General features: G+C 42.7%; 1 protein-coding gene across 2 annotated transcripts in view; it reads right to left on the minus strand.

Moving 5' to 3' along the window:
• LOC133463424 (uncharacterized) overlaps positions 1-23495 on the minus strand; it is a 43244-nt gene that overhangs the window by 2521 nt on the left and 17228 nt on the right. For both annotated transcript variants that reach the window (XM_061744962.1, XM_061744961.1), the window contains exons 9-21: positions 19087-19230; positions 18788-18923; positions 17935-18082; positions 17188-17324; positions 16601-16712; positions 16126-16189; positions 15847-16050; positions 14751-14896; positions 3081-3199; positions 2829-2950; positions 2618-2715; positions 2016-2152; positions 63-187 (exon numbers count right to left, since the gene is read on the minus strand). In XM_061744962.1, the coding sequence (XP_061600946.1) occupies positions 63-187; positions 2016-2152; positions 2618-2715; positions 2829-2950; positions 3081-3199; positions 14751-14896; positions 15847-16050; positions 16126-16189; positions 16601-16712; positions 17188-17324; positions 17935-18082; positions 18788-18923; positions 19087-19230 (1692 nt within the window). The remainder of the gene's footprint in view (positions 1-62; positions 188-2015; positions 2153-2617; positions 2716-2828; positions 2951-3080; positions 3200-14750; positions 14897-15846; positions 16051-16125; positions 16190-16600; positions 16713-17187; positions 17325-17934; positions 18083-18787; positions 18924-19086; positions 19231-23495) is intronic.

The following is a 23495-nucleotide window of genomic DNA, read 5'->3' on the forward strand; positions in this document are numbered from 1 at the left end:
GATCATAAAAAAAAAAAAAAATGTAACACTTATTTTTTACTCTCCCCATTTTTGCAGGATACACGTGTGACAAAGCGAAGGAGTGGAGGCTTCACAGGATAGTCAGTACCAAACTGGCAGTACAGCTCAAACACGCCCTTCTCATATGGGGTTTCAGGTGGACCCTGCATCACAATCCTCCAGAAAGCTAAAAAGATCAGATAAAAAGCAAATGAAACATTGCTCAACAAACTGCCAGAATCTCTAACACTAACTTGACTGTTGTTCCTCACTTGGGTCTGATAAATGAATAACTGTAAATAGTTGCTCTTAGGAGAATACGGCCGATAGTTGAACCTCGGATTCAGGAGGAACAATGCGGTTTTCGTCCCGGTCGCGGAACACTGGACCAGCTTTACACCCTCCGCAGGGTGCTTGAGGGTTCATGGGAATTTGCCCAACCAGTCTACATGTGTTTTGTGGATCTGGAGAAGGCATTTGACCGTGTCCCTCGTGCCATTCTGTGGGGGGTCAGTGAGTATGGAGACTTCCCTCCGACTCCCCTGGAAGAGATGGAGACCCTATTAAGGGCTGTCCGGTCTCTATTGGCCCTTTCGCACTAGTCCCGCCTCAGCTTGGTTCTACCCGCCACGGCCCCGTCTTGCACGTTTGCACTAGGGGCCGAGACGGGTAGAGCTGCTCCAAGCCGATACTTTTTCTGTAACCATTCTGGCGAGGTTCTAACTGGGCTGAGCAAGGACTATTTCTGACGTCACCACCCTCCACGCCCCTGATTGGTCGGGGGGCGGGGCCGTCAGACGTTTGAATCAGGAAGCGGGAGTCAGCGGGGTCAGCGCGAGCGCGGCTCGCAGCAATTTTATTATAAAGCGCAAACGTCTGTTTGGTGATCCAACTCTGAGGTGCAGATGTTCATAAACCTGGTGGCTGAGGAGAGAATTAAAAAAGGGATGTAGATGGGCTGTTTTACTCTCAGCCTGCGGCTCCAGCTGATTTCTGATCAGCGCCGACATGAACAAAGCGGTTGCGCAATCGAGTACGTCACAGCAGCTTCACCCCAACCTGCCCACTTCTCCCCTGGCTGTGGAAAAACAAACAGGGACAAAACGGGTAGAGGCGGGTAGAGTCGTGACGAGCCGAGTCGGGCCGAGTAAGGACTAGTGCAAAAGGGCCATATATGATCGGAGAAGGAGTCTGGTTCGCATTGCCGGCAGTAGATCAGACTTGTTCCCGGTGCATGTTGGACTCCGGCAGGGCTGCCCTTTGTCACCGGTCCTGTTCATAATTTTTATGGACAGGATTTCTATATTCGATGACATTGTCCTGTTGGCTTCGTCGGACCGGGACCTTCAGCATGTGCTGGGGCAGTTTGAGGCCGAGTGCGACGCGGCAGGGATGAGAATCAGCACCTCCAAAATCGAGGCCATGGTTCTCCACCGGGAAAGGGTGGCCTGCCTTCTCCTTGTTGGTGGAGAAGTCCTGCCTCAGGTGGAGGAGTTCAAGTATCTCGGGGTCTTGTTCATGAGTGAGGGAAAGATGGATCAGGAGATTGACAGATGGATCGGTGCAGCGTCCGCAGTTGTGCGGTCGGTCTACCGGACCGTCGTGGTGAAGAAGGAGCTGAGTCGAAAGGCGAAGCTCTCGATTTACCGGTCAATCTACGCACCTACCCTCACCTATGGTCATGAACTTTGGGTAGTGACCGAAAGGACGAGATCGCGGATACAAGCGGCCGAGATGAGTTTCCTCCGCAGGGTGGCTGGACGCTCCCTTAGAGATAGGGTGAGGAGTTCGGTCACCCGGGAGGAGCTCGGAGTTGAGCCGCTACTCCTTCACATTGAGAGGAGTCAGCTGAGGTGGCTTAGGCTTAGGGTTATGGATGGATGGATGGAGGATGGATGGATGGATGGATAGTTGCTCTTAATTGTTAACTCCTTCCCAATGATAGAAAAAAAAACTGAAAAAAGACACAAACAAAAGTAATATAGTTTCAGTTTAAGAGAAGCTATGTTACGTACTGAAGTCTGACTCCGACGGAAAGACCCCAAAGAAGGGATGTGGGTCACAGTGCAGACTCTTGAGCTCCTCCAGGATACGTTTATCCTTTTCCATGAATATCCCATCTTTTGATTCCTGAATCTTCTTTTTGAGGGCACTGTTTTAGAAGATGAATGTAAAGCATGAGTCTAAAAACTGAAACTGAAATTATTAAAAACACCATAAAGTTCCAATGTGGCCCTTTGAGAAACACTTGGCACGTTTAATCCAACAAAAGTTCTTTGCGAGGAAGAGCTGAAGAAGATGTCAGTGGGGAGGGAGGTCTGGGCCTCTTTACTAAGGCTGCTGTCCAGTGGCCCAAACCTAGATAAATGGAAGTTCATGGATGGATGCTCTGACTTGCAAACTTAAATAACATTTTTGTTAAGTGTTAGCAAAATAACAATTTTGCTAAGTGACTAATGTGATATTATGGTTTGGGTCAGAAAAATTGCACATTTTTAAAACATGTCAACTTGTCAACATTTGCAAATGATTAATCACTAAAGCAAGCTAAAATCATTGTAATTAGTCAAATGACTGTGCCATGTTGTTGATCATCAAGAAGTGCAGTACAACTCACCTTTCTGTCATGGTCACTTTTCCGTGTAACTGGCTTGGCAAGGATGTCTCTGGATATTTATCATACCCATGAGTAGCAAAGAGGCCTGTTAACATTGACTATAGAATAACAAAACGTAAAAAAATATATTGCAATTATAAAGTTATAATTGCAATATTACAAAGTGTTTATTCAACCAGGACAGATAACTGGTTAACAGACAGTAACTAACCTCAGAGATGAAAGAAGAATCCAGTTTTTTCTTGGGTTTTCTCTGCTCCAGAGACAGAACTGTCTCAATTTCAAAGAGCTTCAAACCATCTTTGGCTGTCTCTGGTTTGAAACAACAACCACCTTGAAGCAATGAGGAAACATGCAACCAAGTTTTAAATACATTGTTAAGCATATATATAGCTTTGCTATTCTGCTTCATATCAATGATTTTGACTTTAAAAAAAAACCCAAAAAACTACAAGAATGTTACCAGTTGCAATACTGATTCCATGCAGCATGTTGTTCTCTGATTTTCCAAGAAGGACTGAATCTACAGTGATGTTCAGTTTGAGCAGTTTGACTGCAGCATCAACTGGCTTTGTTGAAGATCTATGAAAAAATGCGAAGACTGATGAAGGGATTTTTTCAGGGATCCATAATCATCATCATTGAAAATTGAAAATTCTTTATTTCGTTCATTAAAAGAAAAACAAAACAGTTCAATATAATTACAACAAATTTCTTTCACACCACCCACGACTCTCTATATCAAACCATTCAAAAGTAACGGCAGAAAGTAGGAACTATCAGATATCGACCAATCAGATGAAGGGACGGGGCTAATTTACAGCAATTATGTTCAAGGACTCAAAACTGAGTCCGATGACACCACCCACGAGTCTCCATATCAAACCATTCAAAAGTTATGGCAGAAAATCGGAACCATCCTGCGTCGTCACATTTTGATGTATAACACACCTGGGTGTGTTATACAGTACATCAAATCACCCCCCTCTGACCATCTCAGTGTCTGCTGTTTAAATCTGTTTATATAGTCATCCCTGCAGTACACCAACAAGCCATTGTGTCTGTGTCTCTCCTTTCTTTGTTCTTCATTCTCCGTCTGTTCTCTCTTTTCCTGCTCTGCCCAGCTGGCCTTTGACAGGAGGGTCCCCCCTTATGATCCTGGTCTTGCTCAAGGTTTTTTCCCTCCTAAAGGGGAGTTTTCCCTTGCCACTGTTACCCATTTTACACCAAGCTGGTTCCAGGGCTGGTTCTGGGCTAGAGCCAGACTTAGCACCAGTTCTTTGGTTTTACACAGCCTAAGCACCGGCTCCTGGCTCTCAAAACTGGTGCTAGACAAGAACCAACTCTTTGCTGGTCTAGGAGGAAAGAACCACGTTACGTCAGGGGCTACGTGCTTACGTCAAGGCCGGGGGCGGGGCTGGGGGCGGTCTTACTGGACAACAAAAGCAGAGTAAACACGGAAGAGCGCCATTGGGAGAGCAGTCTGTAGTCGGATGTTGACAAGCCTGCTGCTCGGCTAGAGGCTGGAGCTGCTGGTGCTGTTGCGGGGAGACGAGAGGTGGCTGGAGCAGCGAGGCAGTTTGAGTATTGACGGCGTTACAGATCAGATGGAAATAGATCGTTCATATTTGAAGATTAGAGAGCAATCGGAGCACGGAGAGTGTGGGTCTGGTAATCCGGCGTCCCCGAGTGGGGAGAGCCAGGAAGCTGAGCCATGCCTGGGAAAGGGAGGCAAGGAGGAGGGAAGGGAGGAAGTGGCACAAGCAAACACCTGTCAGAGGAGGAGAAGAGGGACAGGTCGGAGAATGAAAGTGAGGGCGATATTGACGATAACTTGAAAAAGAAATCAAGATTTGGGGGTGAGGGAGGTTTCAAGGTGATGGTCAAATTTAAGGATAAGAATGATAAAAGCTTAAACCCCATCAAGTTGTCCGAAGATATTAAAGATAAAATGGGACCCGTCCTGAATGCGAGTGATGTTGAATGGAAATTTACTTATCTTCTGTAAAACAGAAGCCCAGAGAGGTAGGGCTTTGAAAGTGTGCCATCTGCTTAATAGGCCCATTGAGTGCTTCATGCTTGAAAGTAAAGTGCAGAATATAAAGGGAGTAATTTATGTTAGCCCGGACATAACTGAGAGTACTATAGTTGATCATCTGCAGGGAGCTGATGTTGAGGCCGCACGCAGGTTTAAGGAGGGTGGTGTAGCAGTGATGCTAACATTTAAACAAGAAGTGAAGGCATTGCCAGTTTTTGGGATTCATGAGTTACCAGGTGAGGGAATACAACCGTCCTCCATTGCGCTGTTATAAATGTCAGCGGTTTGGACATACAGCAGCTGCGTGCAGAGGAGAGAAGAGGTGTGGAAAGTGTGGAGGTAGTCATGAGTTTGCACAATGTCAGGTAAGGGAGGCAAGGTGTTGTAATTGTGGGGGGAACCATGTGACCCCATTCAGGGGGTGTGAACATCATGTCATGGCAGTGGAAATTGAGAAAGTTCGAGCTGGGGGGGAGATGTCCTATGCTGAGGCAGTGAGGAAAGTAAAGGGGGAAGGGGCCCCAGTGAGGGTGGGGAGGGTGCACACTTCCCAGGCTAGACCAGTGGTAGAGGAAGTGGCATTGCAGGTAATGGAGAGGCAGTCATTTCTGGCATTTATGGTAGATGTTCTATGGGCAGCTAAGAACCAAGCTAGAAGGTCAGATATGATCAGAGTAGTGACTGAGGCAGCAGAAAGATTTTTTGAGGAGGTGCAAGTAGACCCAGCGCAGCTATATGCATACATGAGACAGGAGGTGGAAAAACAAGAGAGGGAAAGAGTAGAAGAATGGGGAAGGAAGAGTTTAGACAAGAGTGAGTGCTATGAGGAGGGAAGCATGGATGCACAAGAGGATGGTGATGATGATAATTAGGCTGCTGATGTTTTACATCTTGCATTGGAATGCAAGAAGTTTAATAGCAAATGGGCAGGAACTTAAGAGATTTGTGGATGCATTTAAAGACAAGCCGGAGTTAGTGTGTATCCAGGAGACATGGCTGAAGCCATGGCTGAAGACTTTGTGGTGCCGGGATATGAAAGTGTTAGACAGGATAGACATGGGAAATCTGGAGGGGGTTGTGCCACGTTTGTAAGGGCAGATGTACAGTATCAGCGGGTGGAAGTTAAGTCACCATTGGAGTGTGTTGTAGTTAGAGTGTGGGAAAAGGACAGATGGGTGAACATTGTGAACTATTATAACCCATGCCTGGCAATTAACATAAGTGAGATGGAGGAGGTTATGGAGCAAATAGGGGCGCCAGTCATCTGGGTGGGAGATTTTAATGCTCACAACCCTCTATGGGGCAGCAGGAGGAGAGATAATAATGGGGGCATTGTGGAGGAGTTTATGGATAGGCATGGGTTGGTATGTGTGAATGATGGTAGGCCTACTAGGTTCGAAATCAGAACAGGGGCAGAGTCTTGTATAGATTTAGCATTAGCTTCTAGCGAGCTGGCCAGAGTGGGAGAGTGGGATTCATTGGACAGGTATACATTGGGCAGTGATCATTATCCTATTCTGTTGAGATTTGGGAAAACATTGTTAACCGAGGAGCAGGTAAGGCCAGGCTACTTTGATTACAGCAAGGTAGATAGGGGGGAGTTTGCAGTAAAGTGTGACCACGCCATTGATAGTGTAAAGGGGGAAGGATCAATAGAGGAGTGGAATGATAGCTTGTGTACAATGATGTTGCATAAAGCGTATGAGTGCATCCCAATTAAGAAAAGCCCTGCAGCAAGACTGAGTGTCCCATGGTGGAATAAGGAGTGCAATGAGGCAGTGAGAGAGAGAAATCGCACTTATAGGGCGCTGAGGAAAGACCTGAAGGAGAGTAATGTTATAGAGTATAAAAGGTGGAGAGCCAAGGCTAGAAGAGTGATAAAGTCTGCCAAAAAGGAGTGCTAGAGGAAGTACTGTGGAAGGTTAGGGGTAGATACCTCACTGGGGGAGGTATGGGCAGCAGTTCACCGCATGTCAGGGGTGGTGCGGAAAAGGAGGATGCCAGTGTTAGAGGAGGAAGGGGTGGTTGCAACAAGTGATGTAGAAAAGGCAAAGCTGTGTGAGAATAAGTTTAAGGCTGTCCATAGTGGAGTGAACATTGGGGAGGAAGGTGTAAGGGAAAGAAATGAGACATTAAAGTGCAATAGGTTTAAACTTAAAGTGAATGAGGACAATACTGATGCAGTTAATGTGTATTTTTCTATGTCAGAACTGTGTAGAGCTATAAGGAATGGGGGAAGAACAGCACCAGGAAAAGATGGATTAAGCTATGAAATATTCAAAAATGTGGGTGGTTTAGTGTTGGAGGAAATACTTGCGCTCATTAACAACATATGGATGGAGGGAACTATTCCCTCAGCCTGGAAACAAGCAGTGGTGGTCCCAATTTTAAAGCCAGGGAAGGATGCAGCAAAGCCAGGATCTTACAGACCTATTGCACTTACATCAGTGTTATGCAAAATTATGGAGCGGATGGTGACTGATAGGCTGGTGTATAAACTAGAGAAGGAGGGGTGGTTCACACCGAGGCAAAATGGTTTCCGTAGAAGTAGGGGCACCATGGACTCAGTGCTCGTCCTTGAGTCGGAGATAAAGAAGGCTATGGTAAATAAAGAGGGGCTGATAGCAATATTTCTGGATATTGAAAAAGCATATGATATGTTGTGGAAAGAGGGGCTGATAATAAAATTGTACGACGCAGGAATACGGGGACGCATGCTTAACTGGATTCAGGATTTCCTTAAGAACAGGGAAATCCAGGTGAGGGTGGGAGGGGCGCTATCCAGTGGCACAGGCATTGAGAATGGGACACCTCAAGGTAGTGTAATCAGTCCAGTCTTATTCAATATAATGATAAACAACATGTTTAAAGACATTGGGCCTGGGTTTGGCTTCTCTTTGTTTGCTGACGACGGGGCAGTATGGAAAAGTGGGAGGAACATAAAATATATAACGGAGAAAATGCAGGGAGCATTAAATCAAATAGCTGACTGGGGGAGCAGGTGGGGCCTTAGGATATCAGTGGACAAGACAAAGTATGTGGTGTTTGGGAATAAGAAAACGGAGTGTCAGGGGTTAGTCCTGTATGGACAGGGGATTGAGAGGGTGAAAGAATTTAAGTTTTTGGGTGTGCACTTTGATGAAAGGCTTACATGGAAGAGGCACATTGACAGCATAGTAACAAAGTGTGAAAAAGTGATCAATGTGATGAGGTCTCTCTCTGGAAGTACTTGGGGTGCTGGCCAAGAGACTCAAAAGTTAATATACAGGGCAATGGTGAGGTCACGATTAGATTATCGGTGTTTGTGTTATGGAACGGCAGCAAAAACAACTTTAAAACGGCTGGATGTAGTGCAGGCGAAAGCGCTTAGAGTGTGCTGTGGGGCCCTCAGGACCACCCCAGTTCCGGCCCTGCTGGTAGAAATGGAAGAGACTCCACTGGCAAAGCGGAGAGAAAAACTAGCCATGCAGTGGGTGTGCAAACTGAGGGGGTTTCAAGGGGAGAACCCAGCTAAACTAGTCCTGGAGGAAGCGTGGGAGTGGGGAGGAGGCAGGGTTAAAAAGGAGTGCTTTATCAGCAGGACTAGCAAAGGGATGGAGGGGATGCGCTTGGGAGGGGTGGCCCCCACAGTGTGCTGGCCAGCTGTGCCGCCTTGGCTTTTACCTGCTCCAAAGACAGACCTCAGCATTTTGGACTGTGTTAAAACAGGTGGAAGGGCCGCCGACAGTGGAATGGTAAAAAAGAGACTAGAGAGCTCCTGGAAACATCATCTTCAAATATACACAGACGAGTCCCTAGATCCTAAAACGGGAAAGGCTGGGTTTTCCTTTTGCATTCCAGGGTTGGGAATTGTGGTGGGTAGACGACTGCCTGAGGGGGTTTCAGTTTTTACGACAGAGCTGATCGCTATAATATGGGCACTGGAGTGGGTGGAGGAGGTGCAGCCAGGGCAGGTTGTCATTTGTACTGACTCGGCCTCCGTCCTGATGACTTTGAGGGAAGGCAAGCTGGGAGTGCGTTCAGACCTGGTGGTGGAGCTATTAATTTTGCTATATAAGATTGAGAAGGCAAGAGGGGAGGTTGGGTTCCTCTGGGTGCCAGCCCATGTAGGGGTGGAAGGGAATGAGAGGGCAGATGCGGCAGCAAAAATGGCATTGAGGAGGGAGGTGGATGTTGAGGTGGGCATGGGAGTGTATGAATGTAGGACCGTCATAAAAAAGGAAATAACAGCAGTATGGCAGGAGGAATGGGAGAGGGAAACGAGGGGGAGGCACTACTTCAGCATCCAGAGAAATGTGAAGAGAGGGCTGAGCTTTCAAGAATCAGAAAGGAGGGGAGCAGTGCTAATGACAAGATTAAGGCTGGGGCACTGTGGGCTGGCCTGGGACCTGCTGAAGATGGGGAAACATCCAGATGGACTTTGTGGAATGTGCAGGGAACATCAAACAGTGAGGCATGTCCTTATGGAGTGCAGCCAGTTCGCAGAGGAGTGCAATGTGCCGAAAGGCATCTAGTCTGCCGGAAACTACAAGAAGAAGAAGAAGAAGAAGAGCGCCATTTTTAAACAACGGAGCGTTGAAGACGGCGGTCAACTTAACAGACTGTTAAAATGTAACGTTATCTAATGATGTCCTCGATGCTGTGCTCGGCGACCGACTGGCGTGCAACGCCACCGGAGCGCTGAACTCCGCGACGGCCATGCTGGAGTCAATCCTGGAGGACACAACGCTGCAGCAAAACTCCACAGAGGCTGGTAAGTTTATTGATCAAATGTTTCGCCAACTGTAGCTTAACTTATCGAACTATTACTTTCTGAAATCACTGTTACTAGGGTAATGTTGCCTATAGGGGTGCCACATCTCAGAAATAGAAATAAGCGCAGGATAAGTGCAGGAGCCAAAAAAAAGCCCCAAAACCTCTAAAATGCATAGAAATGTGTTTATTTTATATGAAAAAACAAAATGCTTTGATTTAAAGTTTAAAGTGCTTTAATAGCATTGAACTTGCATGACTGTACAGACAGACAACCATACTAGCAACTGAAATAACCTCCTATGCTATTATATTTATATTATTATTATGCTATATATGTATGTTCACATAAGCCCAGATGTATAATATAGCCCACAGGTGAAGACTATGGTGTAAAAGTTAACTTATTTCAATAACTCAACTAGAATATGGTTTAAAAGTTAATTTATTTCAATAATTCAACTTAAAAGGTGAAACTAATATATTACCTAGTCTTATTACATGCAAAGCAAGATATGTTAAACCTTTATTTGTTATAATTTTGATGATGGAATTGTTTATTGATTTCATAAAATATTCTCTAATTTATTTTTTATTTGGGGTTTTCATAAACTGAGCCATAATCATCAACATTATAACAAATAAAGGCTTGAAATATTTCACTTTGACTTTAGTGGGGAAATAATATATTTGTTTCCTCTTTAGTTACATTTACTACGAATTACGTTTTGCAATATATTCAAATTTTCCGACCTTCACCTGTGACATGAGCTGATCTAGCTGCTCATAGATGGCTTCTTGTGACTTCAGGTATGTGATGAGCTTGTCGAAGCGGTTTTGGGTAAGAAACCGGTAAGAAACGTTTTTTATTAAGTCTACTTAATAAAAATGTTACAACCAGGGGTAAATATGCAATACGGTACAGGGGGGTCAAACTATGGAATACATATTCCCATTTAGCAAAAAAATGCTTCTCTGTACAAGGTTTTAAAGGATGTCTGAAACACCACTTACTTTTGTTTTGTGAATGGAACTGCTCTGGCATAAGTAATGGATGTGCTGAAAAATGTTACCGTCTTGTGTAATCTCCTTGAAATTATTATTTTTTTGTTCATCTGGTTTGTTATTTAGTCGTTTATTTTTTTGTTTGTTTCTTAATTATTCAATTGTACTCGTTTTTCATTTATCCGATCATTTTTCTTTTGTGTAAATTCTTTGTAATTTTCCTTTAATTTCTATCATCTATAGATTTCTAACTGATAATTTGTATATTTTGTTTTTATAAGTATGATATAAAATTTTATGTTAACTATAGGTGGAGGCACCTGATAAGCTCTTTGAGTTTTCACCTCTTCCTGCACTTTAAATTTTTAAAGTTGGTACTTTTATTTGTGTAATGTTTAACTGTGCAAATAAATAAATCTAAATCTAAAAATCTAAGAAGAAGAAATGGTCGGACTGATGAATAGTTTAGATTCAAAAGTATAGTTTAACACATTCAAGACCTAAAGTCTAGATAAATTATATACTGTTTCTACAGTAATTGCAATCATCCATGGAAAATTAATCGGACCGTGTTTTTGGGTGGCTAAAAAAACTCAATATTAGTGGTTGCCAGGTTTGCTATTGTCAGCGTTTTTCACGCATTACTTGACAACTCCGCCTGTACTTAGTCAACGACGCACTGCTATAAGCGTGAAAAACGGCCACTGGAAATCTGGCAACCTGGTTTCCTAACTTCCCTCAGCTTTTTTAAAGCGCTGGACAAAAAGCCGAACTATTGCAGTATTGTAGAAAAATACAACTTTTTGAGCTTGTGACTTTTTTTTGTTTTGTTTATGCCAAAGTTTGTTTACTTTATACTGCACGGTTTAGACACCAGAACAGTGGAGTGGCATCCCTTCAAATATTTGATGTTGATGTTAAGAAATGGTTGAAAGACAGTCACATTACTTATGTTGTCATTAATCATTGTCTGATAATGTCTCTGAATGTTTGCTATAAACACTGGTTTGTGCTACAGGTGTATTTATTATTATACTAAATATGAATATTATGATTAATATAAATTATTAATTAATTTCTGGAGGTTAAGTCTGATATATAATTAATAATTAATTCAAATTATTTATAATTATTTATTATTATTATAACAGCATCCCTACTTAGTTTAGTTACTCTAAACTTAACTATCTTAAATATTAACCGGCACACGATCGCGGGCATCTGTCACGTATCCAGGATCCCCCTCGTCACTATGACGTATCTATGGGGGATCCCAGAGGGATTATTTTCATTTTTTCATTCGTCTGGCTGTATCTTTTATTTTGGCGGGCCGGAAGTCAGACTTTTGGAATGCAAGAAAATCCAGTTGGTTTTCAAAATAAAACTGCTTTCTGTGGGCTGACTCGTTCCGCTATCCAAAATCTGGTTTGGGGGGGGGGAATCCCCACCTCCATCCCCGCCGGCATACTGTACGTGGCCGTGTATATATCACGGCCACGTATCCCAGCACCAAAATGTTGCAATTTCAAATTATTATTCTGGCGAGATCTGAAAATAATTCCCAACAACGAGGAAGCATCAAAATATTGATTTTTTTCACAGCACCAACAACCAAAATGTTACTTTTTCACATTTTTAAAACGTTACCATTTTACATTATTCTGACGAGATCTGAGAAAACGTTGCAACCACGAGCAAGCAAGTGATTATGTAAATTCACTGAGAGAATATTATGAAAGTAAAATATATATATTTCTATGCAGAAACTAACTAAAAATATTGATTTCTTTCACTCAAAAATGAAAAATGTCCACCATGTTTGTTGCTGTCACGGCCAGAATCTTAAAAGTCACGTGACTTGGACGCAAAATGAATAGGCAGAAAAATTTAACAGTTATACATTTCAAAATGTAACAGTTATACATTTCAAGGGCTAATATTGTAACCCCTCTACGTTTTTGCACTTTGGACCAACGTAGGCAGGGTACGTTTTCATGTGAGACTGGGTTGATATAATACGATATACTGACACACGTGTCAAATTTCTAATCAAAAATGTCAAATTTTACTTAAAATAGCACCTACAATTTACCTAGATGATTTTTACTTGATTCGTGCAAACCTAAACTTTAAATACATAGAATATTCCAGTGTAACTGGCTTGTAATCCATTTTTCAAAATTGACTTGAAAGAAATATAAACTGTCTTAAAGTTACTTCTTAGGTGATTTCTGATGAGAAATGGGACAAATTCTCAGTAAGATTGAACTGCTTATATGTATATATACACATGTATTTGTATTGTTTGTGTATATTGTGAATATATATATATATATATATATATATATATATATATATATATATATATATATATATATATACACTACTCACATTCATTATTAGTAATATCACAGGGAACTTTTACGTATTTCAATCAGACCAGATAAGAAAAGCACTCATGTAAATAACAATATCCATAACTTATTGTGAGTAGTGTGTGTATATGTATATATATATATATATATATATATATATATATATATATATATATATATATATATATATACACACACACAACTCATTATGGCATCTCAGTATGCAGAGGGTCATTTTTGCTCTGACTTTAGTACTCCCTTAATAATTAATCCTTTTCAATACTTTAAAATCTAAATTTTTCTATTCATACACATCAGTATTGGTTTATAGAGAAAAATGCCTCACAATCTCACTTCATCATATGATATAAAAGAAGACAACATGCCAGTCAACATTACTTTTGTTTTATTGAAATTTGATGAATTTGATGTGTCCCTTCTCCCCATGACATGCTTGACTTGAGCGCAGATGTACTCAAACGACTCCCGGGACACACGGAAATTCTGCACGAACTGATGAGAGCTGAAATCTGGAACAATTGTGTCCCACCAGTGTTGGGATCATGGATGTGCCCAGACAACATGTGACCTCCACCTTGCCCTCAGCCACAAGGCTACCTGTTAAGATAGAAATATAATGACTGATTAGTATTGGCTTTTAAATGCAATACAACTGAGAAACAAATACAAAATAAAAATACACAGTATGTTTATACAGTACATAAATATACTGTGTATGTATCTATACGGTATACACACACACACATTATATACAGTATACAGTATATATATATATATATATATATATATATATATATATATATATATATATATATATATATATATATATATATATATAAATAAGATAGCAATTACAATGTAAAAAACTGCTTTCTGGGATCAGAGTATGGGATTAGAAAAAGGTTTCCACAGGTAACGTTAGATTTTACTCCCTGAAGAAAGTAATTCATGGCAGAGAAATGACTATTTACCTGCCATGTATACGTTAGCAGGTTTCTTATCAGCTTTTAACAAATAACCATGTGTACTAAATGCAGACAATGAAAACATGGCACAGCCGAGCGACTACATGAAAGGAGACACCATTACAGAGAGCAAAGTATCTTAATATCTACAATTACTGCTTCCAAAGTCCCAAATAAACTAAACAGAAGTGTCCTATAATGTTTTCTTTTTCTACCACAGAACATTTGACTGTTTGTTGAATTTAGACACACGCGCTGTGAGGACGAGCTCTCCACTAACGTTCAGAACAACAAAGGCTTCTCACGTTCAGCGTTTATAAAAGTAACACGTTAGACACTTACCCGTCTCGAGCGTAATCGCTGTTCGTAGCATTCTCGACGAGCAACATCAACTTGCTGGATCGCAAACTTTTGCTGTCCAAGAAAGGCTTGAGAAGCAGCAGCAACACTTGCAGCACAGCGTAGTCCTCCATCTTTGTTGTGGTGACTGAATTTGGCGCTAGTTGTACCCGGAAATGGTGACGTACACAGACGTCTGCAGTAACGTGATGACGTGACTCTCTGGCCAGCTCCTGGCCAGCACCAGCTTGTGTAAAAGCAAACGGTTCTCAACCGGTTCTTACTTAGAACCAACCGCGAACCGGCTCTAGCACCAGCACTAGCACCAGCCCTGGAACCAGCTTGGTGTAAAAGGGTAATGTTTGGCTTAAGATTTTTCTCCCACTAGGGGAGTTTTTAACCTGCCCTTGTTTATGTAATAATTGCTCGGGGGCATGTTCTGGGTCTCTGGAATGCGCCTAGAGACAATTTATATAAATAAAATTGAATTGAATTGATGTTCATGAAACCGTTGGCTTGTTCATGATGGCAATGCACTTAAAGGAGCCAGGATGACAGCTACAAACTAAAGATTTGCAGAATTGATTCAATTAAATTTGTTCAACTCAATAATCAAATTGGCAGAGATGTTTTTTTACCCAAAATCATGTCCGTCGGTGAGACAGATGATGCGAAGTCTGCAATCTGGGAACTTCATTTTCACTTTTTCAAGCTCACAGGCTCCTTCTTGTAGGGCGACGTAGAGCTTGGTAGTTCCACTTGCTTCAATGTTTTGCAATTTCTCCTAAAAATGAGGAAAGGTGTGACATTAGTACTTGGACTATCCTATTTTTCAAATAGTATCATCCCTGACTCACAGATCCACCTAATCAGGATATACATCAGCAGTTTTGAAATGTCAGTTGGGCTAGATAAATGTGCTTGAAAAGTATTTTAAAAAGGGGCAACGTGAACACAACTAAGGGGAACTACCACAAACACATCAGTTGCAACAGTAACTAGAACATTTCATGAAATTTTGATATGGGCATGCCCTACCGCCCATTCGACCCCTCTTGCTGCTTTGGTTTGGGGCTGTAGTGGTTGTGTTTGGGGTGGTTCTATGTCAGTTTGAGGTGTTTACGGTTGTATTGCATTCATTCCTGTGCTCCCCGCAGGGGGTGTGGTTTAGGGTTGTTAATAAACCACAGCCTCTGCTTCGGGGTTGTGTAGTTTAGGGTGATTAATAATGGCTAAGAAGTAGTTTAGGGTTGTTAATAAATCATTAAAGGTCTGATTGGCACTAAAGGACTGTACAACCTCATCATGCTAATTATTATGGTTTTTGCGATATTTAACTTTCAATTAAAAAAAAATGTCCATTTTAATTTGGACGCTTGTTGCTAGGCAACAGGTTATCGTAGAGACATCTTACAAATGTTCCCCTACTTGGCGCGCTGTGGACTTCAACATATTAAAATTTCATGAAGCTGTGATTTACATAAATTTTAAGTCAAAATTCCTACCAAATGGCCCCATCCCCAAAGGTTTATTAACAACCTTTAACGGTTTATAAACAACTCTAAACTACTTCTTGGCCATTATTAATCACCCTAAACCACACAATGGTTCTCTCTTTACTGTGTTCTTTGAGCACTTTTTTGATGGAGTCGTTGCTGACCTGTTTGTGAAGAGAGCTAAGGTAATTCATGGGGAGTGTGACGGATGTGTAAAAGTTGATAAAGCAGGGAGTACCTTGAAATTTTCCAGATTTTCTGTAAATGTGTGTACAGTTTGAACAGAAGAGTCAAACTTCATAAGGCCAATGACGTGATGGAAATCATAAGCCATGGTTCTGTTGGCAAAGTTGCCAAAGAGCTCTTTCACGGCATGGATTTTCTTTATTTCTGCACTTCCGTAACATTTTTCATCCATTGAAGAACTGGTATCCAGCAGAACCTGTTGAGAAAAAAACATGTCTTTATATTTATTTCTTAATGTTTATTTCCTCTAATTCTATATAAGAAATGTTACCATTATTGCCTCTTTTGGAATCCTGGTTGTGACAAATGTTTTGTCATCCCTGCGGTCACCAGTCCTGTGTTATATGCAGAAAACAGACAGAAAAAGGCCCACTTTTTCTTTATTATGGAATACAAGAAATATATAAGCATGGCATTGGGATTGACTTGTTTTCTTTAAAACTTTAATGAGAAAAGTTGACTTAAAAGTAGAATGTGTAACAATTACAAATAAACAGCAGATGTCCTGATAAATTAGAATATCATTTTAGCATGGATTTTTTGGTGGAATACAGTAATAAACTATAAAAGGCATGAAGGTTGATTTATTCTACTGCTTATATGTTGATTTTTGAGACAAAACCATTTAACTGCCCTTTAAGTACAGTTTTTTTTTCCAACAATAAGATATATAAATGCAAACTTGCTTAAGTTTTAACATTCTTTATTTCCCAGGGAGCCTCCTCTGTTATGGTTCAAGTACTCACATGGCCGCCAATAGATTTACATTCAGTGTGTGTGTTTTTCCAGTAAGACAGTTTCGCACATTGATCGTATCCATGGCTGATTTGTCCTTGAACAGATACACACCAAGGTTGTCTGATAAAGGGAAAGCAAACAGCAAAAGAGGCACATTAAATATTTCACAGCACTTTAAAGGCATGATAAACAGAAATTCACTTCAGAAATAAAGATGAAAATATTCAATTCAATTCAATTCAATTCAATTCAATTTTATTTATATAGCGTCTAATACAACAAAATTTGTCTCAGGGCGCTTTCCAGAGACCCAGAACATGAACATAAACCCCCGAGCAATTATTACATAAACAATGGCAGGTAAAAACTCCCCTAGTGGGAGAAAAACCTTAAGCCAAACAGTGGCAAGAAAAACTCCCCTTTAGGAGGAAAGAAACCTTGATCAGGACCAGGATCATAAGGGGGACACTCCTGCCGAAGGCCAGACTGGTGGGTCGGGGACGTCAGCAGCACAGCAGGCATGTGGAAGCAGCAACGGGATGGAGTGAAAGTTTCTCTACATTTTTACTACACTTTTGTAAACTGAAAGGTGTACCTTCACTGAGCATAATAAGTGTATTCGGGGAACAGCCGAGGTCCTTGAAGTGAAGAGGTGGTATCACATTGAGAAGAGGGAAAGCTTTCAGTCGCTCCACCATACTTCCAAAGGTCCAGTCAGCATTGACCTGAAAGCTATAATCAAAGAGCAGAAGTTGTGAAATGTTGTTTTTTTTTTGTGAAAATCAGCCCTGGTCCTGCTTTGTTGTTTTTAAACAAAAGATAATTATGTCCCTTAAATTCTTGTTTAAAATTTAAAGCTGACCCGCACTATATTACCTTACAAGCAGCGAATTTGTAGTGCACACTCTTAAAAAACTTAGATCAGATTGTATATCAATGACATACAGAGGCCACTCAAATATTGACTACTATTGAGGCATCATGGATGTTTATGCTACGTTTGGATGCTCTGCTTTAGTTGCTTTTTTCTCAACACTAACATACTACAATAACCACTGAACAATATTTCAGCTGCTTCATGGCTGATAATTCTGTCTACATTATTATCTAAAGCATTAAAAGACAGGAAAAAAATGATAATACGGGCCCTGGATAGCTCAGTTGGTTGAGCAGGATCACCATATACAGATATATATCGCTCTCATGTAGGCGGCGCAAGTTAGAACTCCAACCTGTAGCTCTTTAGTACTGTCTTTACCTCTCTCTCTACCCAAGTTTCCTATTGGGCAACTTTCAAAATAAGGGCCACTAGAGGCACAAAAAAAAAACATAGGCTACATACTTCTGACCAGACACGTTGTGATGAATCCACAGAGGATATGTTATGGCATATCGTGGCAAGCTCAGAAGGATCTTCTCAATGTCAGTGGCTCTCTGTAATGATGTTTCTCGCAAAGGTTTTTCAGTGCAGTTTGGAATTTCTGCTCCATCTAATTAAAAGAATTGAACATGAAATTACATGGGAAAAAACACAATGGTCTGCTTCTAAAGAGAAGACTTTTAGGTGTTCTTTTCCTTTTTGTCTGTTTTATCAAAATTACTACAAGCTAAGCAATTACAGCTTTGTGATAACTCATGAAACTGCAATTAAACATTTATTCCAGAGTGAACTTAACCCTACGTCTATTACTCGATGGTAAATGAGTTTAAACTTTTGTCTGGGAGGAAAACATATGAAAAAAGTTTAGATTTAGAACGGTAAAATGTTTGCAACATATTAGCTGCTCATGTTGGCCATAAGAGCAAAAGGCCACGTCAGAAGGAACCATCTCTGATTCAAGTCTGATAAGACTCAAAAATGTCAATCCACTGAATTAATGGTGTAGATGGGGTCCTTACAGGAAAAAAGCAGCGTAAGAGTTCTAACAGATAATAGTAACCTATCACACCACCTGGTTAGTTTCACTCATGTACACTGAATTATCTAACACTGTGAAAGATATGTTATGTATTATAATTTGTTCTGCAAGAAAGCAAGGCATTAGTCTCATTTAACATGTGCAGCAAAATATCAGAAATATCAGGTATGAACACAAAGTAACTGAGTAACAAAATAACACTTTGATCAAAAAGGAGAAATGACACCTGAAAAATGAATCCAAGTAACTAAAGATCTTAAACCTTTTCAATGTTACCTTTGATTTTCTGGAGGACATCTGCTCTTTCTAAGACAACTGGTACTCCAGGCACTCTGACAGGTTCGCAGAAATGGTTTCCATCTTCAGACACAAGGCTGATTGGTGCAAAGTCTTCATGATCAGATGTTTGTTTCTGTCCAAACAAGATAAAGTGTGATATATTACTAATACTGCTTAAAATCAATCAAATTAAAAATCAAGTCTAAAGCTGATGATTACATATCTTCATAAATATTGGACATGAAACGTTTCAGTCAAAAAAATAGACGTATTAAAATCAAATATCATGAATATACATTCATTCCGTCAAGGAGGTGTGCCCAGCAGTACAACGAGTTTTCAAAGACTTCCAGGTCATCGATGAATTTTTCTCCTCGTTTTGATCCAAGTTGAGGCAAAAGTTCTCTGAAGAGTACGTACAGTCCCTCAAAAAGAGCTATCTGCAAGACAATAGTCATCACATACATGTGAAAAAAAAAACTATTGCATCTGTAATTTCTAAGCTTTTATGATACGCATAGCATACACTCACTGACTCTAACCTACAATCAGGTAAATACAAGCTCAGAGACAACTAAATATGTCACGTTACACATACAGAACTAACATTAAGCAGAAAAAAAACAAAAAAACAATCGTGATTCAATCAATGTTAATACACTTTTAACTATACTTGGCGTAATCATTTTCTGTATGTTGAGTTTTCAAACTTAGGCCATCTACAGTGTTATTACGATGAATTGTAATCTTAGATGTGACTGAAGAATCGAAAAAAAATAAAATGATATGGTAAAGTATTCCTATGCACAAAATACCTGTTTTTTTTCCTAACATGAGCTCTCTGGGATGTCATAGAGAATGGAATATCCTGGTCACATTTTCCCACTGCAAATTTTCAAGATCAGGGTTCAGTGAGTTCAAGCTGAATGCATGTTTCTCAGTTACGGAGTGTTTTTTTTTTTGTTTTCTTTTTAATCTCCATGGGTATACTAGTAATGTGGATTTTTCTTTTCTTTCCGAGTTTTCTCCACAGAAATGTGTTCGTGGTTGAAAGGTTAAAGGTTTGACAACCCTGTTACCTGGATGCAATTTGTTTTTACAAGCCAGCAATAGAAAAAAATATTTACTTTGCAACCCTTCACACACTCTTGTTTTATGTAACAGGCTCAGTTGGAAGAAGGCTATTGGATTTACTAAAGGCCTTTTTTATACTTACTTTTCTTTGGGTAAAATTTCCCTAAAGAAAAGCCAGTACAGACCAGTCTGTTTGTACAGGTCTGCCTGTATGTAATAACAACTTTATGGAAAGGTGTAAACTCCAAATGCCTCTTCTTTGGTAGTCCAGTCAGTTGCATACTAGAATTTCTTTCCAGAAGTAGCACATCGTCCAGGTATTTTTGCAAACTACAGATTGCACAGTAGAGCATATTCTGCATACTATGTACTACATTTTTACAAAATAGTAGTAACACACTAGTACAGTATGCAGTTTTGAAAAGATCCAATAACTTCACAGGAGATTAAAGATCTTGAGAGGATTCAACATCATTATCTGTTCAGCAATTAGGGCATCGTGGCATTTGCAGAACTCACTTCTATAGATAGTTACAAATTGGGCTCTTTATCACTGCAGACACCTTGTTGTTAATATAGCATCTATTATAATACAAGTTGTCTCTAAGCGCTTTCCAGACACCCTGAACATGACCCCTGAGCAATTATTACATAAACAATGACAGGCAAAAATAATAGTGCCAGCTTGCATCTTGAAGGCTTTGTTTTTAAAATTACCTATGTACTTATCCTCCATCCTATGAGGATTTCCTAAATTAACTACCTTATCCTCTTTGTGCACGCAGCCATTTTTTTTTTAAATATTTGTTCTTCTACCAATTTAATGTTTTATTTGTTTTTTTTAATTCAACTTCTACCTGTTTGTTTAATGATGCTGTCTGACTGCCTGAGCTGTACTTCTCTCACTCACTCACTCTCACTCATCTTCTCCCGCTTTATCCGTTACCGGGTCGCGGGGGCAGCAGCCTCAGCAGGGATGCCCAGACTTCCCTCACCCCAGACACCTCCTCCAGCTCTTCCGGGGGGAGTCCGAGGCGTTCCCAGGCCAGCCGAGAGACATAGTCTCTCCAGCGTGTCCTGGGTCTTCCCCGGGGTCTCCTCCCGGTGGGACATGCCTGGAACACCTCCCTAGGGAGGCGTCCAGGAGGCATCCGGTACAGATGCCCAAGCCACCTCAGCTGACTCCTCTCAATGTGGAGGAGCAGCGGCTCGACTCCGAGCTCCTCCCGGGTGACCGAACTCCTCACCCTATCTCTAAGGGAGCGTCCAGCCACCCTGCGGAGGAAACTCATCTCGGCCGCTTGTATCCGCGATCTTGTCCTTTCGGTCACTACCCAAAGTTCATGACCATAGGTGAGGGTAGGGGCGTAGATTGACCGGTAAATCGAGAGCTTCGCCTTTCGACTCAGCTCCCTCTTTACCACGACGGTCCAGTACATCGACCGCATTACTGCGGACGCTGCACCGATCCGCCTGTCAATCTCACGCTCCATTGTTCCCTCACTCGTGAACAAGATCCCGAGATACTTGAACTCCTCCACCTGAGGCAGGACTTCTCCACCCACCCGGAGAAGGCATGCCACCCTTTTCCGGTCGAGAACCATGGCCTCGGTCTTGGAGGTGCTGATTCTCATCCCTGCCGCGTCGCACTCGGCCGCAAACCGCCCCAGCACATGCTGGAGGTCCCGGTCTGATGAAGCCAACAGGACAACATCATCTGCAAAAAGCAGAGATGAAATCCTGAGGTTCCCAAACCGGATCCCCTCCGGCCCCTGGCTGCGCCTAGAAATCCTGTCCATAAAAATTATGAACAGGACCGGTGACAAAGGGCAGCCCTGCCGGAGTCCAACATGCACCGGGAACAAGTCTGACTTACTGCCGGCAATGCGAACCAGACTCCTGCTTCGATCATACAGAGACCGGACAGCCCTTAGTAGAGGGCCCCGGACTCCATACTCACTCAGCACCCCCCACAGAATGGCACGAGGGACACGGTCAAATGCCTTCTCCAGATCCACAAAACACATGTAGACTGGTTGGGCAAATTCCCATGAACCCTCGAGCACCCTGCGGAGGGTATAGAGCTGGTCCAGTGTTCCACGACCGGGACGAAAACCGCATTGTTCCTCCTGAATCCGAGGTTCGACTATCGGCCGTAATCTCCTCTCCAGTACCCTGGCGTAGACTTTCCCCGGGAGGCTGAGAAGTGTGATCCCCCTGTAGTTGGAACACACTCTCCGGTCCCCCTTTTTAAACAGAGGGACCACCACCCCGGTTTGCCACCCCAGCGGTACTGTCCCCTTCCTCCATGCAATGTCGCAGAGGCGTGTCAGCCAAGACAGCCCTACGACATCCAGAGACTTGAGGTACTCAGGGCGAATCTCATCCACCCCCGGTGCCCGGCCACCGAGGAGCTTACGAACCACCTCGGTGACCTCGGCTTGGGTGATGGATGAGCACGCCTCCGAGCCCCAACCCTCTGCTTCCTCAGTGGAAGGCATGTCAGTCGGGTTAAGGAGATCCTCAAAGTATTCCTTCCACCGTCCGACAATGTCCCCAGTCGAGGTCAACAGCTCCCCACCAGCACCATAAATGGTGCCGGCAGAGTACTGCTTCCCCCTTCTGAGGCGCCGAACGGTCCTCCAGAATTTCCTCGAGGCCGACCGAAAGTCCTCCTCCATGGCCTCCCCGAACTCCTCCCAGACCCGAGTTTTTGCCTCCAAGACTGCCCGAGCCGCGGCCCGCTTGGCCTGCCGGTACCTATCTACTGCGTCAGGAGTCCCACCGGCCAACATAGTCCGGTAGGACTCCTTCTTCAGTCTGACGGCATCCTGTACTTCCGGTGTCCACCACCGGGTTCTAGGATTGCCGCCACGACAGGCACCGGAGACCTTGCGTCCGCAGCTTCGAGCCGCCGCGTTGACAATGGAGGCAGAGAACATGGTCCACTCGGACTCGATGTCCCCCGCCTCCCCCGGGATCCGAGAGAAGCTCTCCCGGAGGTGGGAGTTGAAGATGTCCCTGACAGAGGGCTCAGCCAGACGTTCCCAACAGACCCTCACAATCCGTTTGGGTCTGCCCGGTCTGTCCAACCTCCTCCTCCGCCAGCGCATCCAACTCACCACCAGGTGGTGATCAGTTGACAGCTCAGCCCCTCTCTTCACCCGAGTGTCCAAGACATGCGGCCGAAGGTCAGATGAAACGACAACAAAGTCGATCATTGACCTCCGGCCTAGGGTGTCCTGGTGCCACGTGCACTGATGGACACCCTTATGCCTGAACATGGTGTTCGTGATGGACAAACTGTGACTCGCACAGAAGTCCAACAACAAAACACCACTCGGGTTCAGATCGGGGAGGCCGTTCCTCCCAATCACGCCTCTCCAGGTAACACTGTCATTGCCCACGTGAGCGTTGAAGTCCCCCAGTAGAACAATGGAGTCCCCAGTTGGAGCACTATCAAGTACTCCTCCCAGGGACTCCAAGAAGGCCGGGTACTCCCCACTGCTGTTCGGCCCGTAGGCACAAACAACAGTGAGAGACCTATCCCCGACCCGAAGGCGCAGGGAAGCGACCCTCTCGTTCACCGGGGTGAACTCCAACACATGGCGGCTGAGCTGGGGGGCTATAA

This window comes from Cololabis saira, chromosome 17 (genome assembly GCF_033807715.1).
Source record: "Cololabis saira isolate AMF1-May2022 chromosome 17, fColSai1.1, whole genome shotgun sequence".
Taxonomy (NCBI): Eukaryota; Metazoa; Chordata; class Actinopteri; order Beloniformes; family Belonidae; genus Cololabis; species Cololabis saira.